The sequence below is a fragment of the Camelina sativa genome, chromosome 14 (genome assembly GCF_030686135.1).
Source record: "Camelina sativa cultivar CO46 ecotype springtype chromosome 14, ASM3068613v1".
NCBI lineage: Eukaryota > Viridiplantae > Streptophyta > Magnoliopsida > Brassicales > Brassicaceae > Camelina > Camelina sativa.
In genome coordinates, this window is record NC_141893.1 from 16915733 (window position 1) to 16936048 (window position 20316).

At 31.4% G+C, this 20316-nt stretch overlaps 1 protein-coding gene across 2 annotated transcripts; it reads left to right on the forward strand.

Annotated features, from left to right (window-relative positions):
* The first annotated feature begins 495 nt into the window (after positions 1 to 495).
* On the forward strand, positions 496 to 4339 carry LOC109124464 (putative methyltransferase PMT18). 2 transcript variants are annotated; one of them, XM_010462833.3, is made up of 5 exons: positions 496 to 1723; positions 1888 to 2098; positions 2183 to 2483; positions 2791 to 3258; positions 3994 to 4339. In XM_010462833.3, the coding sequence occupies exons 1-5, from the start codon at positions 995 to 997 to the stop codon at positions 4208 to 4210; spliced, it is 1926 nt and encodes a 641-aa protein (XP_010461135.1). In that variant the 5' UTR covers positions 496 to 994; the 3' UTR covers positions 4211 to 4339. The 2 variants fall into 2 exon arrangements, with proteins under 2 accessions (XP_010461135.1, XP_087342009.1); XM_087485883.1 differs by having other exon boundaries at positions 4053 to 4339.
* The last annotated feature ends 15977 nt before the right edge of the window (positions 4340 to 20316 follow it).

The window sequence follows — 20316 nt, forward strand, 5'->3', positions numbered from 1 at the left end:
GTTATCCGCCGGCTTGCTGACTCTAAGAACGTCAATGTCGTGCGTTGGCTTTAGCTTTGTATTTCACCTTTGTTTCCACAACAAATGATTAATAAAAATTCCTGTTGATAAAAAAAAAGAATACGATGGAGAAGACAAAACATGTTTTTCCACAACCACAAAACATGGAGGAACAGATTCAAAAGAGGAGAAACACATGATAGTTAGGTAATAATATCCCCATTGTCTAGCCCTCGAGGTAACCTCTAACTTATAGATGCTTATCATCAAACACCCACGAACCGCCTCTCTATATGTTCACGTATGTATGTACGTATGATAGTATGATATACATATGTATGTCACGTGTGAAGAATAAGAATTCTTGTACACCGTCGACAATTCTAGCAACAGTTTTGTGGGACATGAAAATTCGTGACACTATGCTCGGCTTGTCTAGAATACTATGCCCCATTTTGTTATCCTTACATATAGTATCAATTACAAAATTGGAATAAGGACAGGACCCTATAATAATTAATTCTTTGAGTCCAAAGTTATGGGTACCACGTGAATTACTTTGTGAATTTTCTTTCTTATTTTGACTTAATTTACCTGTAAAGATTTCAATTTTTTTATGTTTACAAACTACAAAGAGACATGGCAAAACGAAAAATGAGGCTAGTCAGCCTCCAACTTTATCTCAAAAATTTTATTTTCCCTCTCTTTAAAATCACTTTTAAATTAATAAATGTGGTTCTTGGCTTTTTGCTAAAGAATAGAGACCATTTGTCCTTTTTTTTATTACAATAAATTAAGAAAATTTTGATTTCTTGTGATGGTGGATCCCTTTTCCTCGTGCTTCGAGCTCCATTTAACTTTTCTTACATTTTTTATAACATTTTTACGTTGATTTTTTTAATTTCCATCACCTTACAAAAAGATTTAGCTTTTCTTGTTTTACGAAAAATCAGATAAAAGTTGCAACTCTTTTGCATCATCCTCTCTAGCAGAAATGGCGAAAGAGAACAGTAGTCACCACCTTGCAGAAGCAAAGAGAAAGAGACTCACTTGGATTCTTTGTGTAAGTGGACTATGCATATTGTCGTATGTTCTTGGATCTTGGCAAAACAACACTGTCCCAACTTCTTCCTCTGAGGTTTACTCAAGAATGGGATGTGATGAAACAACAACCACCACTCGGGCTCAGACAAATCCTTCTTCTTCTTCTTCTGATGAGAGTCTCTCTTCTTCCTCCTCCTCTTTGTCCTCCTCGGAACCAGTTGGGTTAGATTTCGAAAGCCATCACAAACTCGAGCTTAAGGTTACGAATCAAACCGTAAAGTATTTTGAGCCATGTGACATGTCTTTGAGTGAGTACACTCCATGTGAAGATCGAGAGAGAGGGAGAAGATTCGATAGGAACATGATGAAATACAGAGAAAGACATTGTCCTTCGAAAGATGAGCTTCTTTATTGTCTGATTCCTCCTCCACCAAACTACAAGATCCCATTTAAATGGCCTCAGAGCAGAGACTATGCTTGGTACGACAACATCCCACACAAAGAGCTCAGTATTGAGAAAGCTATCCAGAATTGGATTCAAGTCGAAGGCGAAAGATTCAGATTCCCTGGTGGTGGCACTATGTTTCCACGTGGAGCTGATGCTTACATTGATGATATTGCTAGACTCATTCCTCTTACTGATGGAGCTATTAGAACAGCTATTGATACAGGATGTGGTGTAAGTTGTGATTTCTTTACTATTTTAGATTTATCTATCTTTGACTTGGTTTTATTATTATTTTTTTTATAACAAACCAAACATTATATTAAAATACAACTTCTTGATTGGTTCTCAATCCGAAGGATAATAGTTTGATTAATTCGATATTATTGGTTGTTTAGGTGGCGAGTTTTGGTGCTTACTTATTGAAAAGGGATATTGTGGCTATGTCTTTTGCTCCAAGAGACACTCATGAAGCTCAAGTTCAATTTGCGTTGGAACGTGGAGTTCCTGCGATTATCGGGATCATGGGATCAAGAAGACTTCCTTATCCAGCTAGAGCTTTTGATCTTGCTCACTGTTCTCGTTGTTTGATTCCTTGGTTTCAAAACGGTAATGAACATTTTCTTGATTTTTTCCCATGAGGTTTCTTGATTGTTGTGTGGAAATTAAAAAACAAAAAATGGATGTGTGTAGATGGTTTGTACTTGACCGAAGTGGATCGAGTATTAAGACCGGGTGGTTATTGGATCCTTTCCGGTCCACCAATCAACTGGAAGAAATACTGGAAAGGTTGGGAACGATCACAAGAGGATTTGAAGCAAGAGCAAGATTCTATAGAAAATGCAGCAAGAAGTCTTTGTTGGAAGAAAGTTACAGAAAAGGGTGATTTATCAATCTGGCAAAAGCCTATCAATCACGTTGAGTGTAACAAACTCAAACGAGTTCACAAATCTCCTCCTCTATGCAGCAAATCAGACCAACCCGATTTTGCTTGGTAACAATCTCAACCCCTCCTAAAATCATATTTACTTCATTTTTTTCGTATTATTAGATGTTTTATATGATTGCGCATAAATCACGAAATTATAGATATTAACACTAGATTTTGTTTGAATTTTGTTTTTTTACAATTTTCAAATCAAATTCTTGAAGTAACTAACTAGAATAAAGAATGTTGCATAAATAATTAAAATGAAAAAAAAAATAACATAAATAATTGGCTAAAACATCTTATATATACAACAAAACGGAGCAAGTATATATTTTCTGATTTTTTTATGAATAATAATTTTTGATCATAGGTACAAAGACTTGGAATCTTGTGTAACACCATTGCCAGAAGCAAACAATCCAAACGAATTCGCAGGAGGCGCGTTGGAGGATTGGCCAGACCGAGCTTTTGCTGTACCGCCTAGGATAATCCGGGGTACTATACCGGACACTAATGCTGAAAAATTCAGAGAAGACAATGAAGAATGGAAGGAAAGAATAGCATATTACAAACAGATAATGCCAGAGCTTTCAAGGGGAAGATTCAGGAACATAATGGACATGAATGCGTACCTAGGAGGGTTTGCTGCCGCGATAATGAAATATCCATCTTGGGTTATGAATGTGGTTCCTGTGGATGCTGAGAAGCAAACGTTAGGTGTGATTTACGAACGAGGATTTATAGGGACGTATCAAGATTGGTGTGAAGGATTCTCAACGTATCCAAGAACTTATGATTTGATTCATGCCGATGGATTGTTCAGCATTTACGAGAACAGGTAAACACCAATTACTATCCTATCAAAAAGAAAAAAGAAATAAACAACTACTAGACTTCGAAGTTTATAGTTAGTGTATATTTTACTAAAAAAACTATAACCTAGCAAAATAACTTAGTTAATCGTAAACGGGCATCAAACACAAATGAAAAGAGAACCTTGTTTTGTGTTTGGTAATTGCGTTGACGATTTACCAGTCTATTAGTATATCAATATGAAAAGAATATTTGTGTCCAATAATTTATAATTTATAACGAATTTTAATTGTTTCAACCACACATTAATTAAAAAAACCTTAATAATTGGTAGTCCACACAAGAAGAAACGAGTTTACAAATGAAACCTCAAAAAAGAACAATATGTATATATGTTTTAAAAGTATAATTTAAATAATATTACAAAAGTAGTTATATATATATATTATTGATAATTTAAGCTCGAAAATGTGTATATTTTTGTAGGTCTAGACACTTATTTGATAGAAAACGTTTAAAAGAAAAATAAAGAACTGTAAATAATTATTTTTTTTGTAAATAAAATTCTCATGAAAATGCAAATATACAAGTTAAACTCGCACCAATCGTGATCTTATACAAGTGCAAATACACAATTTATTAATAAGATCTCCATGGTTTATCCTTACTAACAAAATATGCATTTGCATTCATATTTGAATTTGAAATGAGATCTCACAAGCGTAAATATTTATGTTGACATTAACTGTTGATCTGTAAGGTGTGATGTGACTTTGATACTACTTGAGATGGATAGAATACTAAGACCAGAGGGAACAGTGGTATTTAGGGACAATGTTGAAACATTGACGAAGATACAAAGCATAACTAATGGAATGAAGTGGAAGAGTCGAATTTTGGATCATGAGAAAGGTCCCTTCAGCCCTGAGAAGATCCTTCTCGCTGTAAAATCATACTGGACCGGTTCTTCATCTTAACTATTTTGGAACTCTCTATTACAATATTCTTTATCTTGTGTGTCTCATTTTTGTTTTATTGTTCGTGTTTTAAAAAGTTTCTATGATTGTTTTTGGGAAATTCAAAGAAAAACAACATTTCAGAGAGTATTTTTCCCTTACATTGAAAATTAGCAGTTTTTAAATACTGAAACGAAAAACATCTGATGAACAAGACTAGCGATAAACTAGTATTAGGAAATTTTTAGTCATTAATTTGATATTGTAAATGAAGAATATTGAATGGAATTGTTATTGTTATTATTGTATGAAATGGTACAATTTTTATATAAGCGCATATCAAAACAAAAAAACATAATATAATTAACCAAAAGTATTAGGACAATTTAAAGATAGAAAACCTCTACATATCATTTCACTTTCATAAAATCTTTATAAATGATTTATTAAGATAGCCTAATTCCCCGAGTTTTCTACCAGGCGCAACTAACTATTGAGGCCCTTCTCCCGATATACTCCTTCTCCGGCGCCGGTGATGCTTCAGCTCGCCGGCGTCGGTGATACGATTTGTGCTCTGCTGGCTTGTTTTCTATTTTTTTTGTTTTTCCCCCTTTTGCTTCACTTACCCCAATCCACCCAGATCTAAACGAAGGCATGAAGCACAATGCGTACAAACGGAGAAGGGGTCTGATGAACTCTTTCCTCTCAACCTTTCGCTCAGCCTCGTCAACGGCGGATATGAAGTCCCCATACCCTTGCATTTTCCGATCTGGAACCCGTTCTGCGTCTGAAGAACCCTCGACAGCCTCATCTGAGCCATACCAGATGGAGACGTTGTCGATACCTGGGGGTGTTATTCTTCAGGGCCACAGTCTCTCCCTTCACTTGAACTTCCATCTCAGCCGCTTGCCACCTCTTGAGCTTGGCCGAACCGAAACAGCCTTCACCGGTGAGTATTTGTTCTCTTCCGGCCGGCCGCCGCTCCGATCAGATCCGCTGGTCAGTCACAGTAACTCTAGGGTTTCTTTGATTGGGCCTTGGATATACACCCGGCCCATTAGCTGCTCGAAAGTTCAAGCCTAACTTCCAAAAATCCAGGTCCAATTTAAAGTCCTTTTTGACAAGCTTTTCCCTTTGTCTAATTATATGGTTAATACTCGATAGCCGAAGACTCTATCATAGACTCCAGTTAACTAGACAAGGTTGGCTTTGCAAAATTGTTATGAGAACCCTGGTTATTGCTCAAGCTGTACCTGTAGTTGATGGTCTTAAGGACCTGTGGCTTTATAGCTCTTTCAACCTGAACCCAACTAGCAACCCCAAGCCTCACCCTTTCATCCTCACCCTAACCTTGTCCGTGTTGCCAAAAACAAAACCAAACAGGCCTACTTTGTTTCTTCCTTTGTCAAATTGGCTACATGCTTTGTGTGGATTTCTTAATCTTCATGGTCAAGGGCCCCATGTGAGAGAGAACCCATCTGTATTGTTACAATTTGACATATGTTCATGGCAGTTTCTGGTTTTAGTTTCCTTTGGAAGGTCTGAATCTACTAGCTTAAAGGTCTATGGTCTATCGCCCTGGAATCCACTTTGCTCACCCGACGACTTCAAGCAGATCAACTTCAGTACCACTTCCATCTCACGGTCTTTATGGGTTAAAGATTATCCTTGGCTACCAAAGCAGCCTACCCGGGATCTTAAATCCTTGTCCGCCCGAACCTCTGCCCCTGCCACTACCTTGTTAGTGTACCTCGCCCCGGCGAGTGAGTTGGCTTTGGATCCTTCAACAACGTCGCAGCGTCCTTCGACCATGACAACCTTTTCATCCTTTGATTATTTCGAGGATGACCACTCGAGCAACCATGATCTCACATGTGCCAATTTGCTGCATAGCAATTGTTTCAAAGCTCTCATGGGTTTTACCTCGACGTCTCTTTTCTATTTTAACTATTTTCTTATGGTATTGGGGAATACCTTCTTATGTAACCTTATGAAATCATGTGTTTGTCCAAAAAAAAATATATATATATAGTACATATCAAAAGAGAAATATATTTAAACCTTAAACTTGGTCACCAGTGGATTCCTAGTAACCATTTCTCAAAACTGTCAGGAAAAAAAAATACATGAACATGAGTTAAAGGTAATAGTATATTAAAGTGTAATGGACATAAGCCTTTGAAGCTCAATCATTTTAGGTAAAACATCTAAAGCCTAATCTTATCCTAATAGGTTCAGCTACAAAGAAACCTATCAACTAGTCTTTCATTGGCTACAACAGACAAATGGTTCAACCAATGAAAGAAAAAATTAGTTGATAAGCATGTTTTGCAGCCGAACCGATTATGATATGATTTGACTTCAAAAATTTTAGGTAAGATGAATGGATAGCTTGAGATCTTCTTCATATGGGTTTCCCTTTTCTTTTTTTATAGTAGCTTCAAACAAGCTATGTATAGTACACTCTAATAAAAGAGTAATTTTAACTTAGATTTGTGTAGGTTCCCTATTCGATAGTTTTGAGAGATGGCTACTAAGAATCTAATGACGTTTTTGTATTTTGAAAATTTCTTTTGGTTATATATTATCTGGAAAAGATATGATGCTTTTGCTATTTGTTAGCTTCTTGTGACTGTATGCCTTTTAGCATGAAACAATATGAAAATTGTGGATTATTAAGATCATATGTTCCCCCTAAGTGCAAAACTTTTTTTCTTACAAAAATATATGTTATGCTTACAGCTTATAAACTAAAGTAATCATACTAAATGAGCCATAAGTGAGAAAAATTAGCAAAATGAAAAGGGTGAGTGAAACCTCACTTTGCAATAATACGATTTTTAACCTAAAAATATACATGTTTTTTTTAATAGAAGCACTTTCGATGTAACCATTACTACTATGACTAAACAACAAATACTCCTATAATGATTGTTGAGCCAATAATAGGGCATTCATTAATGATGAAGCTTTATGACATTATGTATAAAAGGAAAGAGGTATAACGAATTAAACGACATAATATTTACGACAAATATATTTTTACTCTAAAGTATATGCATGTTGGTTAAGAAATGACCTAAGAAGTGATTTATCAAACTAAAAGAAAACAAATCCATCCAAATTTTAAAAAGATACTAATATTATATTGGTGATTTGCGCGCGAACATTTGTTGCAAACAATTAATTTGAATAGATATCGTAACTGAAAATATGTATATATATATATATATATATGAAAATAAATTCTTATATTTAAAAATCATCATCTAAATTCGAAAAAATGATGCTTCTAAAATTATATATAGCTGCCAACACAAAGATTTCAATATATATAAAAATGATAAAAAATTGAAATATCAATATTAATTATTTCAATTCGAGAAAACTGGAATAAAATAATATATAACTTATCAGATGATTTGCATCATAATTCTTTAAAAGCTAATATCGAATACACAGTTTCCAAGTAAAATCTGTTAGAAAAATTATGAAATCTTTCATATTTTAAAAGAAAAGGTTCATAGCTATATTATAAGGTTTTAAGCGATCTACCATGAATTAAACATGTCTGATCTCTTTCTTTTGTCCCATAATATATTATATACCAATGATCAACCAAGTATAAAGAACTACATGAATTATATATGATTAGAATGTTGTTTAGATTTTTTTTCTCTTTTCGGCTAGCATTAATTATTTATTATCATAAAAATCCTCTTATTTTAAGAGAATAAAATTAAATATGGTCAAAGTAAAACATGTATCAATGTAAAAAATATGGCCTATGGACCATTTTCACACCCAATGTATAACTTAGTCATGGGCATATTAACCAAATCTGATATCTGAACCTGAAAAACAATGCATGAAAAAGGTTAATAATCTGATTTGATAATTCTTGATACGTAAAAAATGTTAAAATTGTTAATTCAAATTGAGGGAACTTATTTCTGGATTTCATTTTCTAAACCTCTTTTTCTAAGCAGATGAATATTTTATTCACCATGTTGCAAAACACAATGCATGCACAAAATCATCAACATCAAAAGATATATTTTAATACCTTAACATATATTGAATTATAAGAGATACAAACAACTATACATCATCCTCAACAAGCATTATATTTCTTTCATTATCTTTAAAATAGTGTTCTTTAAAGACAATGAAGGAAATATGATGCTTGTTGGGAATGATCCATGGTGGTATGTATCGGTTATAAAGTATTGAAAACAAAAATGTTTGATGTTGAGGGTTAAGTCCATGCAGTAAGTTATGCAATGTAGCAAATAAAATATTTATATTCTTAAGGAAATAAAGTTAAGAAAGAAATTCGGACAAAATTTCTCACATGTTTTTTAATATCCATTAATATAGACATTAAATTGCATAACTAACCTCTCTCATATTTTTTTTTGATTTCATCTCATGCATGTTTTTATTTATGGTATTTTTTAAAGGAATATATATATATATATATATATATATATATTTTCAATAATATAACTCTTACCCACAGTTGAACGATTGAGCTATTTGACAACAATATGACATATTTACGTCGAATTATGATTTAGTTCTATTAACTTACGACGAATTTTGTCAGTATATTGAGATAAAACTCATTTACGACGACCAAACAACAAAACAGATTTGTGTTACACATGTATTTCTTCTAGTTAAGCTAAATTATATCTAACTTTCGAGTAAAATTATATTTTAAAACTAACCGGGATTTATCTTTTGAGAAATCTAGACAAAAGCATTGTAAGGGAAGCATGTATGTTGAGTGTTCGGTGCACTCGACGTCGATCGTTATTGCTTGTATAGTCTTTTCTGGATCCGTGGATCTCGATTAATTCTTCTTACAATTAGTGTCAGAAAGTATTTTATATCTCTTAGCTTTCTACAAGATAAAACAAATTTTTGATTAATAAACAGTAAAAAATATTGTAATATTGCCAAATATGCTCAATAAAATTCCAAATATTATGCTAAACTCCTCATCAGTGCTTAAACAGATTTTCAGAGATTCCAATAAGAACTCAATGATTTATCCACATATCTCAATGCAGATAGCAATTTCAAAATAATGTAAAAAAAAAATTGAATAGATGGTATCAATAAATTTCAGAAAATAATTTCAAATTAACATAAGAGTTTGAATAAATAGACTGACATCCAGTGTTTGTTAGGATCCAAAGATCTTGTTCGTCTAAAGTATATGTTTGCTTAATAAATACTACATCAAACTTCATAAAAGACATGCAAAATTATTTTTAAAAACATGTAATAATATATTTATGATTAACGTGAAAGTTTTTGTAAACATTTTAATCTGAAAAGTTTTTGCGCTTGAAAGTTTGATATATAATGAACATTATATATAGTTTGAGGGCGAAATATTTTTGAAACACAAGAAACTAGATACTTCTGAAAACAATTTGCATGTAAAGATCTGTTGGAAAACTTCTAAAATGCATGATCTCTTTCTTCTGCCCCAAAATATATATTTATATACCATAAAATCTCTCTAAATCTTTATAATTTTATAAAAACTACATGAAATATTTTTGAATGGAATTAAGATTTTTTTTGGATTTGTTTCCCTTTTTACTATAAATTATTTAATGTAAATATCTATTGCCATTAGATACTCTTATTTTGAGGTAATAATTTAAAATTGGTCAAAGTAAATTAACTTTCACTCTTTAAAAGTGTTGACTGTGGACCACACAGAGATATTTATTTACTTTTTTCAAATGTGAATGATTTATTTCTTTTTTTATCTATGTTTTTATTGTAATCATATTTTCTATCTTATGTGGTTACGGGAAAAAAAATTTAGCTCTCGATCCTATTTGGTCGCTAAAATTAATAGTCATTTAGAGAATAAGTTTATATATAATATACTTGTTTAAAGATGAATACAAAATTCACTTTGATGATTCCTATTAAAAAATTATTTAAGATCTTTGTTTTCTAAACCTTTTTCGCTACATCATCAAATTCATAGTGTATTTTTATTTGGTCAAAAAATTAGTTTCTAACAGACTATCTTGCCTAAAGAAATGCATCAATCAAAGTGAACATAAACGTAAAATAATAGTTGTAAGAAGAGCGTCTACGAATGACAAACAGTAAAAAAAACAAATATAAAAAATATTTAAGCACGCCTATCGTAATTGAAAAAGACTATATCCAAGTCTTACAATTTTATATAACCAAGCAAAACAATCCAATATCAGCTAACAAAAACTAGATTTCCATCTTCAATACTAATTTCGTCTTAACTAAGTTATGTGTACAACTTTATATGTGTAACGTCCCCACTGCCATCTTTCAATAGGCTTCATATCCAGTTTCATTCATAGGCCCACCTTCTTTAATAGGCCTCACGTTCTCTCACTAGGCTTGTGAACCCATCCATATCCGACATTCGGTTTGCTACATCCGGGAGGCTTTACAGACTTGGTTATCGTCCCTACAAATCACCACATGATATTTTTCTGTGTTTTGTCCTCACTCACACAGTTTCGATAATCATTTCCCGGACGGTCACCCATCTTGAAACTACTCCAACATATATACGCTTAACTGTGGAAGTCTCTCAGGACCTTTGACCGAAAATATAAGTGTAGTTTGGTGACATTGGTGGCCAAATCAATTCTTTTAAACCTCGCCGTAAAACCAGGAGTGCAACGTCCTTGTTGCACATCAAAACTGTCACCTTCGACGGTGTGAGCCTACTCGACTCCACACTCATTTGGGTCATGTTCTGATACTATTTGTAACGCCCCAACCATCACCTTTCTTAGGGGGCCATGTCCAATGCTGGCTCGTGGGCCCACTCTTATCCGACGGCCGGTTTGTTACATGATGTTTTGTATATAAAATTCTCATGTAAATGCAAATATATAACTTAACTTGAACCAAATGTGATCTTATAAGTCAAATGCACATTTTATTAATAAGATCTACATTGTTTATTTTTCCACTAACAAAATGTGAATTTTCATCATTTTTGTGTTTGAAATGAGATCTCACAAGCGTAAATTTTGATGTTGTCATTGTTGATGATTTAAGGTGGGATGTGACATTGGTACTAATTGAGATGGATAGACTACTAAGATCAGAGGGAACAGTGGTATTTAGGAACAATGTTAAAACATTGACGAAGATACAAAGCATAACCAATGAAAGGAAGTGGAAGAGTCGGATTTTGGATAATGAAAAATATCCCTTCAACCTTGAGAAGATCCTTTTCGTTGTACAATCATATTGGACCGGCCTTTCATCTGAACTCTTTTGGAACTCTCTATCCCAATCTTTTTTATCTTGTGTGTCTAATAATTATTTTTATTGTTTGTGTTTAAAAATGTTTCTATGTTATTTTAGAAATTCAGGGAAAACCAACATTTCATAGAGTTGTTTTTTTTCCTTAAACTGAATATTAACAGTTTTTAAATATTGAAAGCAAAAAACAATTGATGAACAAGATTAGCGATAAACCAGTATTAGGCAATTTTTAGCCATTAGTTTGGTATTGTAAATGAAGAATATCGAATTGTATTGTTATTGTTATTATTGAATTAAATGTTACAATTTATATATAAGCACATAACATAATGAACAGATTATATGATGATACTCTTTCCTTAATACTATCCCTCAAAATTAAGGAGGTGATAGAGTACATAGAGAGTGGAAACAATACCTTGAGGTTAATATATTTCAAGAATTTGATAGAAATGACAAAAGAATGATGAAAAAACCCCCATCCAGTTGGACATATTTACCATAATGGATTTCAGAGAACACCCTTGTGGAAGTTGGAACCATATTAATCGTTTGGAAGCATATAGCTTAGAAGAAGTTGAAGGGAAGCATTTAGCTTATATTCATTTGTTTAATACGTTAAAACTTCTTTGTGAATATTTTTATCATTCGAGTTATTTTCATATCAAAATTCACTGTGGCCGAATCTTAGGACATGCCCAGAAATTGGACAACCGAGCATAAATTCTTCGATTAGTGTTCCTCGGTTTAGTTATTGTGTTGCTGTTAAAAATTCCAAATATCATTTTGGTTAGGCTAATTAGTGAATCAATTTTACCCATTTCCAAACTGAACTACAACAAACAAAATAAAGATGCAACTAGTATTTCTTTCATTGGTTGAACCATTTGTTCGTTGTTATTGTTTATTGTGACCAACCGATCATATCAGAGAAAGGCACATTTATATTTTTGTAAAAAAGGAAAGTTTTGCACTTAAAGGAGAATGAATAAGAGTTATAATCCATGATTGGGAGCATAATGTTTCGTTTTAAAAGACATCTGTATCAAAAGATCCAACAATAGCAAGAGCATAATATCTTCCCTATATCATAATTAACCAAAAGTATATCCACAATTTAAAAATAGAAAACCTCTATATATATAGTACATATCAAAAGAGAAATATATTGAAACCTCAAACTTGGTCACCAATGGATTCCTAGTACCAATTTTCCAAAACTGTCAGGAAAAAAACATGCATGAACATGAGTTAAAGGTACTAATATATTAAAGTGTACTGGACAAAAGCTTTTGAAGCTACTATAAAAAAAAATAAGGGAACCCCATATCAAGAAAAGCACAAGCTCATTCATTTTAGGTAAAACATCTAAAGCCTAATCTTATCCTAATAGGTTCGGCTACAAAAGAAACCTATCAACTAGTTTTTCATTGGCTACAACGGACAAATGGTTCAACCAATGAAATAAAAGATTAGTTAATAAGCATGTTTTGCAGCCGAACCGATTACGATATGATTTGGCTTCAAATCTTTTACCTAAGATGAATGGGTAGCTTGAGATCTTCTTTATATGGGTTTCCCTTTTCTTTTTTTATAGTAGCTTCAAACAAGCTGATGTCCAGCACATTCTAATACACTAGTACTTTTAATTCAGTTTTGTGTAGGTTCCCTTTTCGATAATTTTGAGGGATGAATACTAAGAATTCAATGAAGTTTAAGTTTGAGCTTTGCTTATGTCTCTCTTTTGATAAGTTTTTATATTTTGAAACTTTCTTTTGGTTATTTATATTCTGGGAAAGGTATGATGCTTTTGGTATTTGTTAGGTTCTTGTGAATGTATATGCCTTTTAGCGTGAAACAATATGACAATTGTGGATTATTAAGGTTATATATGTTCTCCTTAAGTGCAAAACAATTTTTCTTACAAAAATATATGTATGCTTTCAGCTTATAAGATAAGGTAATCATAGTAAATGAGCCATAAGTGAGACAAACTAGCAAAATGAAAAGGGTGAAACCTCACTTTGCAATAATACAATTTTAACCTAAAATACACAAGTTTCGTTTTATAAGAGCATTGTCGATGTAACCATTACTACTTTGACTAAACAACGAATAGTCCTATAATGATTGTTTAGTCGATAATAGGGCATTCATAAAAGATGAAACTTTATGACATATGTAAAAGGAAAGAGGTATAACAAATTAAACGACATTATATTTACGATAAATTATTGTTAAATTTCAAATCTTGAGACCTAAGTTATAATCTCATTCGTTTTTATTTTCATATCATCGTTATTTCATTGGAACATTTTAGTAATCCATTTATTTACAAATTATTTACATTTATTAAGGACAAATTTGGCTTAACATTTATATCGAATGTAAGTTTACCTTGATCAATTTACGAGAAATTAATTTTTTCAATATGTTGATGTGAACATAAACATTTAATGTAAAAATAAATTTTTGTCATACATGTTTTTGTAGTTTAAGCCAAATTCCATCTAAACTATCAAACAAAATATATATATAAACTAGCAGAGAGTATTCGTTTAAGCAAGCAAGACATAAGCATTGTAAGAAAAGCATGACTAGTGATTATTCAGTGCTTTATCCAACATCTTCTTTGCCTTATATTTTTTTTACATCAATCGCTTTTACTTTTAAATTTTCCTTTATGCTGCTTTACATTTTGGATATGTCAATTTGCATCAATTCTTCATAAAAATTGTGCCATCAATCTTTTTTATTTCTATTAGTTTACATTCTACAAAATAAAATAAATTTTTGATTAAGAAATATATTAAACAATACTCTAACATAGCTAAAGTTGATCAACAAATTTCTAAATAGTATCTTAAAATCTTGAACAATGATGAAGAGTGAGAAAGTTTCTCTCCTAAATGAAAACCTCATTGATTTATCCACAAATCTTTGGAACATTAAAATCAATGTAAAGAGATATTTAATAAATGACACCCATGAATTTAAATGTAGAAAATAATTTTAAACCAACGTAAAGAGATATTCAAATAAAAGGAAAGAAAGCCAAATTTCAATAAGATCCAAATATATTGTTCCTCTAAAGTATATGCATGTTTGGTTAAGAAATAACCTAAGAAGTGATCTTTCAAACTAAAAGAAAATAAATCCATGCCAAATTTTAAAAAGATACTAAGATTATATTGGTTATTTGCGCTCGAACATTTGTTGCAAACAATTAATTTGAATAGATATCGTAATTGAAAACATATATATATATATATATATATATATATATATATATGTGTACAAATTCTTATATTTAAATATCATCATCTAAATTCGAGAAAATGATGCTTCTAAAATTTTGTATAGCTGCCAACACAAAGATTTCAAAATTTATAAAAATGATAAAAAAATGAAATATCAATATTAATTTTTTCAATTTGAAAAAACTGTAATAAAATAATATATGACTCTTCAGATGATTTCTCACTAGAATTCTTTAAAAAGTAATATTGAATACACAGTTTTCAAGCAAAATCTGGTAGAAAACTTTTGAAATGTTTCATATTTCAGAAGAAAAGGTTCATAGCTATATTATAAGAACTACATGAACTATAATTGATTAGAATTTTGCTTGGATTTTTTTCTCTTTTCGGCTAGCATTAATTATTAAATTTAATTATTTATTGCCATAAAAATCTTCTTATTCAAAGATAATATATTTTAAAAAAATGGTCAAAGTAAAACTTGTATCAATGTAAAAAGTGTGGACTATGGACCATTTTCACACCAATGTATAACTTAGCGATGGACATATTAACTGAATCTGATATTTGAACCTGAAAAACAATGAATGAAAAAAGTTAATAATCTGATTTGATAATTCTTGATAATTCAAAAGATTTTAAAATTGTTAACTCGAATTGAGAAAATATATATCTGGGTTTCGTTTTCTAAACCTCTTGTCCTAAGCAGATGAATATTTTCTTGACCATGTTGCAGAACACAATGCATGCACAAAATCATCAACATCAAAAGATATATATTGATACTTTAACATATATTAAATTATAGGAGACACAAACAACTATAGATCATCCTCAACAAGCATTATATTTCTTTCGTTGGCTTTAAAATAGTGTTCTTTAAAGACAACGAAGGTAATATGATGCTCGTTGGGGATGATCCATGAGGTGGAATGTATTTGTTATAAAGTATTGAAAACAAAAATATTTGATGTTGAGGATTGTATCCATGTAGTAAGTTATGCAATATAGCAAATAAAATATTCATATGCTCAAGGAAGAAATTTAAGAAAGAAGTTCGGACAAAATTTCTCACAAGTTATTTAACATCTATTAACTGTACCATGTGACATCAAATAACATAACGTACCATGTTTTTATTTATGGTATTGTTTAAGGGAATATATTTATATATATAGATGCATTAATATAACTCTAATCCACAAGTTAACGATTGGGCTATTTGACAACAACAATCTGACATATTTACGTCGAATTATGAATTTATTTAATTAACTTACGATGAATTTATTTTCATCGCTATATTGAGATAAATCTCATTTACGACGACCAAACAACAAAATAGATCGTTATTACACATGTATTTCTCCTAGTAAAGGCAAATTATATATTAACTTTCGAGCAAAATTGTATTTTTAAAACTAACCGGAAATTATCTTTTGAGCAATCAAGGCAAAAGCACATATGTTGAGTGTTTGATGCACTCGACGTCGATGGTTATTGCTTGTATAGTCTCCTCTGGATACGTCAATCTCCATCACTTCTTCTTACAATTAGTGTCACAAAGTCTTTTACGTCTCTTACCTTTCTACCAGATAAAACAAAAATGATTAATAAACTGTAAAAAATATTGTAATATTGCCAAATATGCTCAGCAAAATTCCAAATATTATGTTAGACTCCTGATCAGTGCTTAAACAGATTTTGAGAGATCCCAATAAGAACTCAATGATTTATCCACATATCTCAATGCAAATATCAATTTCAAAAAAATGTAAAGAGACATTTGAATAGACATAAGAGTTTGAATAAACTGATTGACAGCCAATTAAGATCCGAAAATCTTGTTCGTCTAAAGTATATGTTTGCTTAAGAAATATTACATCAAACTTCACAAAAGACATGCAATTTTTTTTAAAAAAAAACCTTTAATAATAAATTTATAACTTGAAAGTTTGTTGTAAACATTTTAATCTGAAAATATTTTGTGCGCGAAAGTTTGATACATAATTAAAATTATCTATAGTTTGAGGGCAAAATATTTTTGAAATACAAGAAACTAGATACTTATGAAAACAAATTCGAGTTAAAAAAAATCCATCTAGATTCTAAAAACATGATGCTTCTAAGATTAAATGCAGCTCCAAACACAAAGATTTCAACATATATAATAAAAACAATTGACATAGCAATAGTAATTATGCCAATAAACAGTTTGCATGTAAAAAACAATTGAATAAACAATTTGTATCTAATAATCTGTTGGAAAACTTCTAAAATGCATGATCTCTTTCTTCTGCCCCAAAATATATATTTATATACCATAAAATCTCTCTAAATCTTTGTAATTTTATAAAAACTACATGAAATATTTTGAATTATATTAAGAATTTTGTTTGGATTTGTTTCCCTTTTTATTATAAATTATTTAATGTAAATATCTATTGCCATTAGATACTCTTATTTTGAGGTAATAATTTAAAATTGGTCAAAGTAAATTAACTTTCACTCTTTAAAAGTGTTGACTGTGGACCACACAGAGATATTTATTTACTTTTTTCAAATGTGAATGATTTATTTCTCTTTTTATCTATGTTTTTATTGTAATCATATTTTCTATCTTATGTGGTTACGGGAAAAGAAATTTAGCTCTCGATCCTATTTGGTCGCTAAAATTAATAGTCATTTAGAGAATAAGTTTATATATAATATACTTGTTTAAAGATGAATACAAAATTCTCTTTGATGATTCCTATTAAAAATTTATTTAAGATCTTTGTTTTCTAAACCTTTTTCACTACATCATCAAATTCACGGTAGTGTATATATTTATTTGGTCAAAAAAATTAGTTTCTAACAGACTATCTTGCCTAAAGAAATGCATCAGTCAAAGTGAACATAAACATAAAATAATAGTTGTTGTACAAGTTCGTCTATGAATGACAAACAGTTAAAAAAAACAAATATAAAAAATATTTAAGCACGCCCATCATAAGTGAAAAAGACTATATCCAAGTCTTACAATTTGATATAACCAAGCAAAACAATCCAATATCAGCTGACACAAACTATATTTCTATCTTGAATACTAATTTCGTCTTAACTAAGTTATGTGTAGAATTTTATATTTTTAATAGATTTGAGATTAACAATAACATCTTTAACTGAATCGAAAATTGAGCATAACTGACAAGTAAAATAATTAATTAATTCAAAACCTAATATATATACCCCCTCAGGGTATATACCTGATTAAAATTTGAATATAAACCAAAACCAAAGCCTTTAAATAGATCATGTAAAATATTATTCATAAACCTTACTGGAAATTAAAAAACAAATACCAAATATTCTAACATCTAACTTAACCAAAAATTTGACTAACCTTATATATATTAACCATTTTCATCCATAAAAAACAAATTTGATTTTCAAATTGAATTTTTTTGATTCAAGTCAGATTCATATATAGACAAACAAATCATTAATATCCTATTTACAATGACAAATTATATGTGCTTCACAAAAATATTTCTCGCTAGCACATTATTTTATATTAAGAAAATGTTTCTTTACTAGATGATTATATATTTTTTTAGAAAGTTGGATTATACGTTTTTTCATACATGACTTCTATATTCAAGATTGATGATCTATGATTTAATATAATTTAATTCCATTTTCAGTTTTAAAGTGTAACACATGTGAACACTATAACTGGGATTTCGGTATGTCGATTGACGCTATTGGTGGGTCTTGCTCAACACTACAAGTGGTCAGGTTCTTTGGTTTATTCTTGGTTTCGTGCAGTTTAGTGTGGTTTGGAGAAAGCCTGAACATTTCCTATAAAAATAGAATGTTCTCTGCATGTTAGGGGTTCCTCTCCCAGCTGTTCCTGCTCTAGAAGGAGAAGAGAGTTGTGTGGGTCTGTTTTGGAAATGAAGAGAAAGGAGATGGTTTTGGGGTGGACGGAAAAGGAAATGAGGCCGAGCGAGGTTTTGACCTGAGGGAGAAAGAGAAATCGGGTTGTGGGTTTGAAGGGGCTTCTCCTTCGTCGTGTTGGATGCTTAAGGAAGAGAATTTGTGCTTAAGGCATAAGAAGAGGAGAAGGGAGATCCATCTTCTTCATGTGTGAAGAGAAGGAAGAGAATTTGTGCTTAAGGCATAAGAAGAGGAGAAGGGAGATCCATCTTCTTCATGTGTGAAGAGAAGGATGTGAGTTTTTGGTGGTGGATTGTGAGAGACAAGGAGACTCTCTCATGGCTATTGTTGTAACATCTATGTTCTGGGGAATAGAGTTTGAGATGTGTTGAGTAAACCAAAGGGGTGGATTTTAATTGATTTTGGTTTAATTAAATCATGGTTTAATCTAATTAAACCAAAAATCCCTTAATCTCCCTCATAAAGTCACACCTCCTCTCTATTTTTTTGCTATTGTCGACATTGTTATCAGAGAGAGGGAGAGAAAGAGAGAGAACTCTTGGTTATTTGTTGTAAAGGAGGAAGAAAAGGAGATAAAACTTTTTCCTTAGAGTAAAGAGAGAAAACAGAACTGTCAGAGTTTGGGAGAAGGAGGATCCGACTGCTCAACTCGATTCGGAAGGTATTGAGTTTTGGTAGGGTTGTATTCGTAGACTCTCCTTTTTACAGAAGTGAATTTGAGATAATATTCTAGGAGATATAGACAATTTCGTGGGACGTTTCTTCTCAATCACGGATTGAGACCAGCGGATGGATTGGAAAGTTAACCATTTGTTTTGATTTCGTGGTTTCACTTGTGAGATTGTTCTTTTCTGTTTTTCCTGACAGTTTGTTTTTAATGTTTGTTTGTTATTGTGATTGGTTGTAGGAGCGAGTTTAGCTATTCTTGGCAATTGGAGAGCCTCTCTTTTGGTTGTAGCTATTTTTGTGAATCACTTCTTATGGTGAGTGTGTGACCATGGGCTTATCTGAGCTATTAAGTTGTATGACTTGTTTTGTGTGAAGATGTGTAGGTGTGGTGCATGTATTATTGGATGTTCTGTTTAATGACTGGTTTGTTATGTTTTATTTGTGGTTTCTTGTGTATATAGCTCGTAGATGGGAAGATCGCCTCACTGAGTATTTCTCGTAATACTCACGCATCTCATTGTGTTTGTGGTGTAGGTAAAGACAAATTATGATCGTGGAATCAAGGCAATGAAGAAGAGAATGTTCTAGTGGCTCGATTGGTTGTTGTCTGGCTTCCGTATGTTGCTAGATTTGAGTCCTTGGAATGTTGTCTAAGAATGATGATTCTTTGTTTTATATTGGATTTATTTATTGGTTTAATTGTTATGGAATTAATACTAGTTATTTTGTTATTGGTTAATTCATTGGTATAATGGTATTGTTTATGTTATCTGCTGTTGTTTGATTGGAGTTAGGTTGTTAGTGAGTATAGGATCACTAGATTATTATTTATTTTTATTTAAAAAAAAAAAAAAAGTTGGTCCGGTCGTTTCAATTTGGTATCAGAGCCCTTACGGTTCTAGGTAGGATTTGCTAGGCTTTGTGTTGTAGATGTTGTGGATTTCCATGCTTTGA

Coding starts and splice junctions, on each gene's coding strand:
- LOC109124464 (XM_010462833.3), top strand. CDS start 995: ATGGCGAAAGAGAACAGTAGTCACCACCTTGCAGAAGCAAAGAGAAAG. Junction 1,724..1,887: donor CTATTGATACAGGATGTGGT/GTAAGTTGTGAT, acceptor TTGGTTGTTTAG/GTGGCGAGTTTTGGTGCTTA. Junction 2,099..2,182: donor GATTCCTTGGTTTCAAAACG/GTAATGAACATT, acceptor GGATGTGTGTAG/ATGGTTTGTACTTGACCGAA.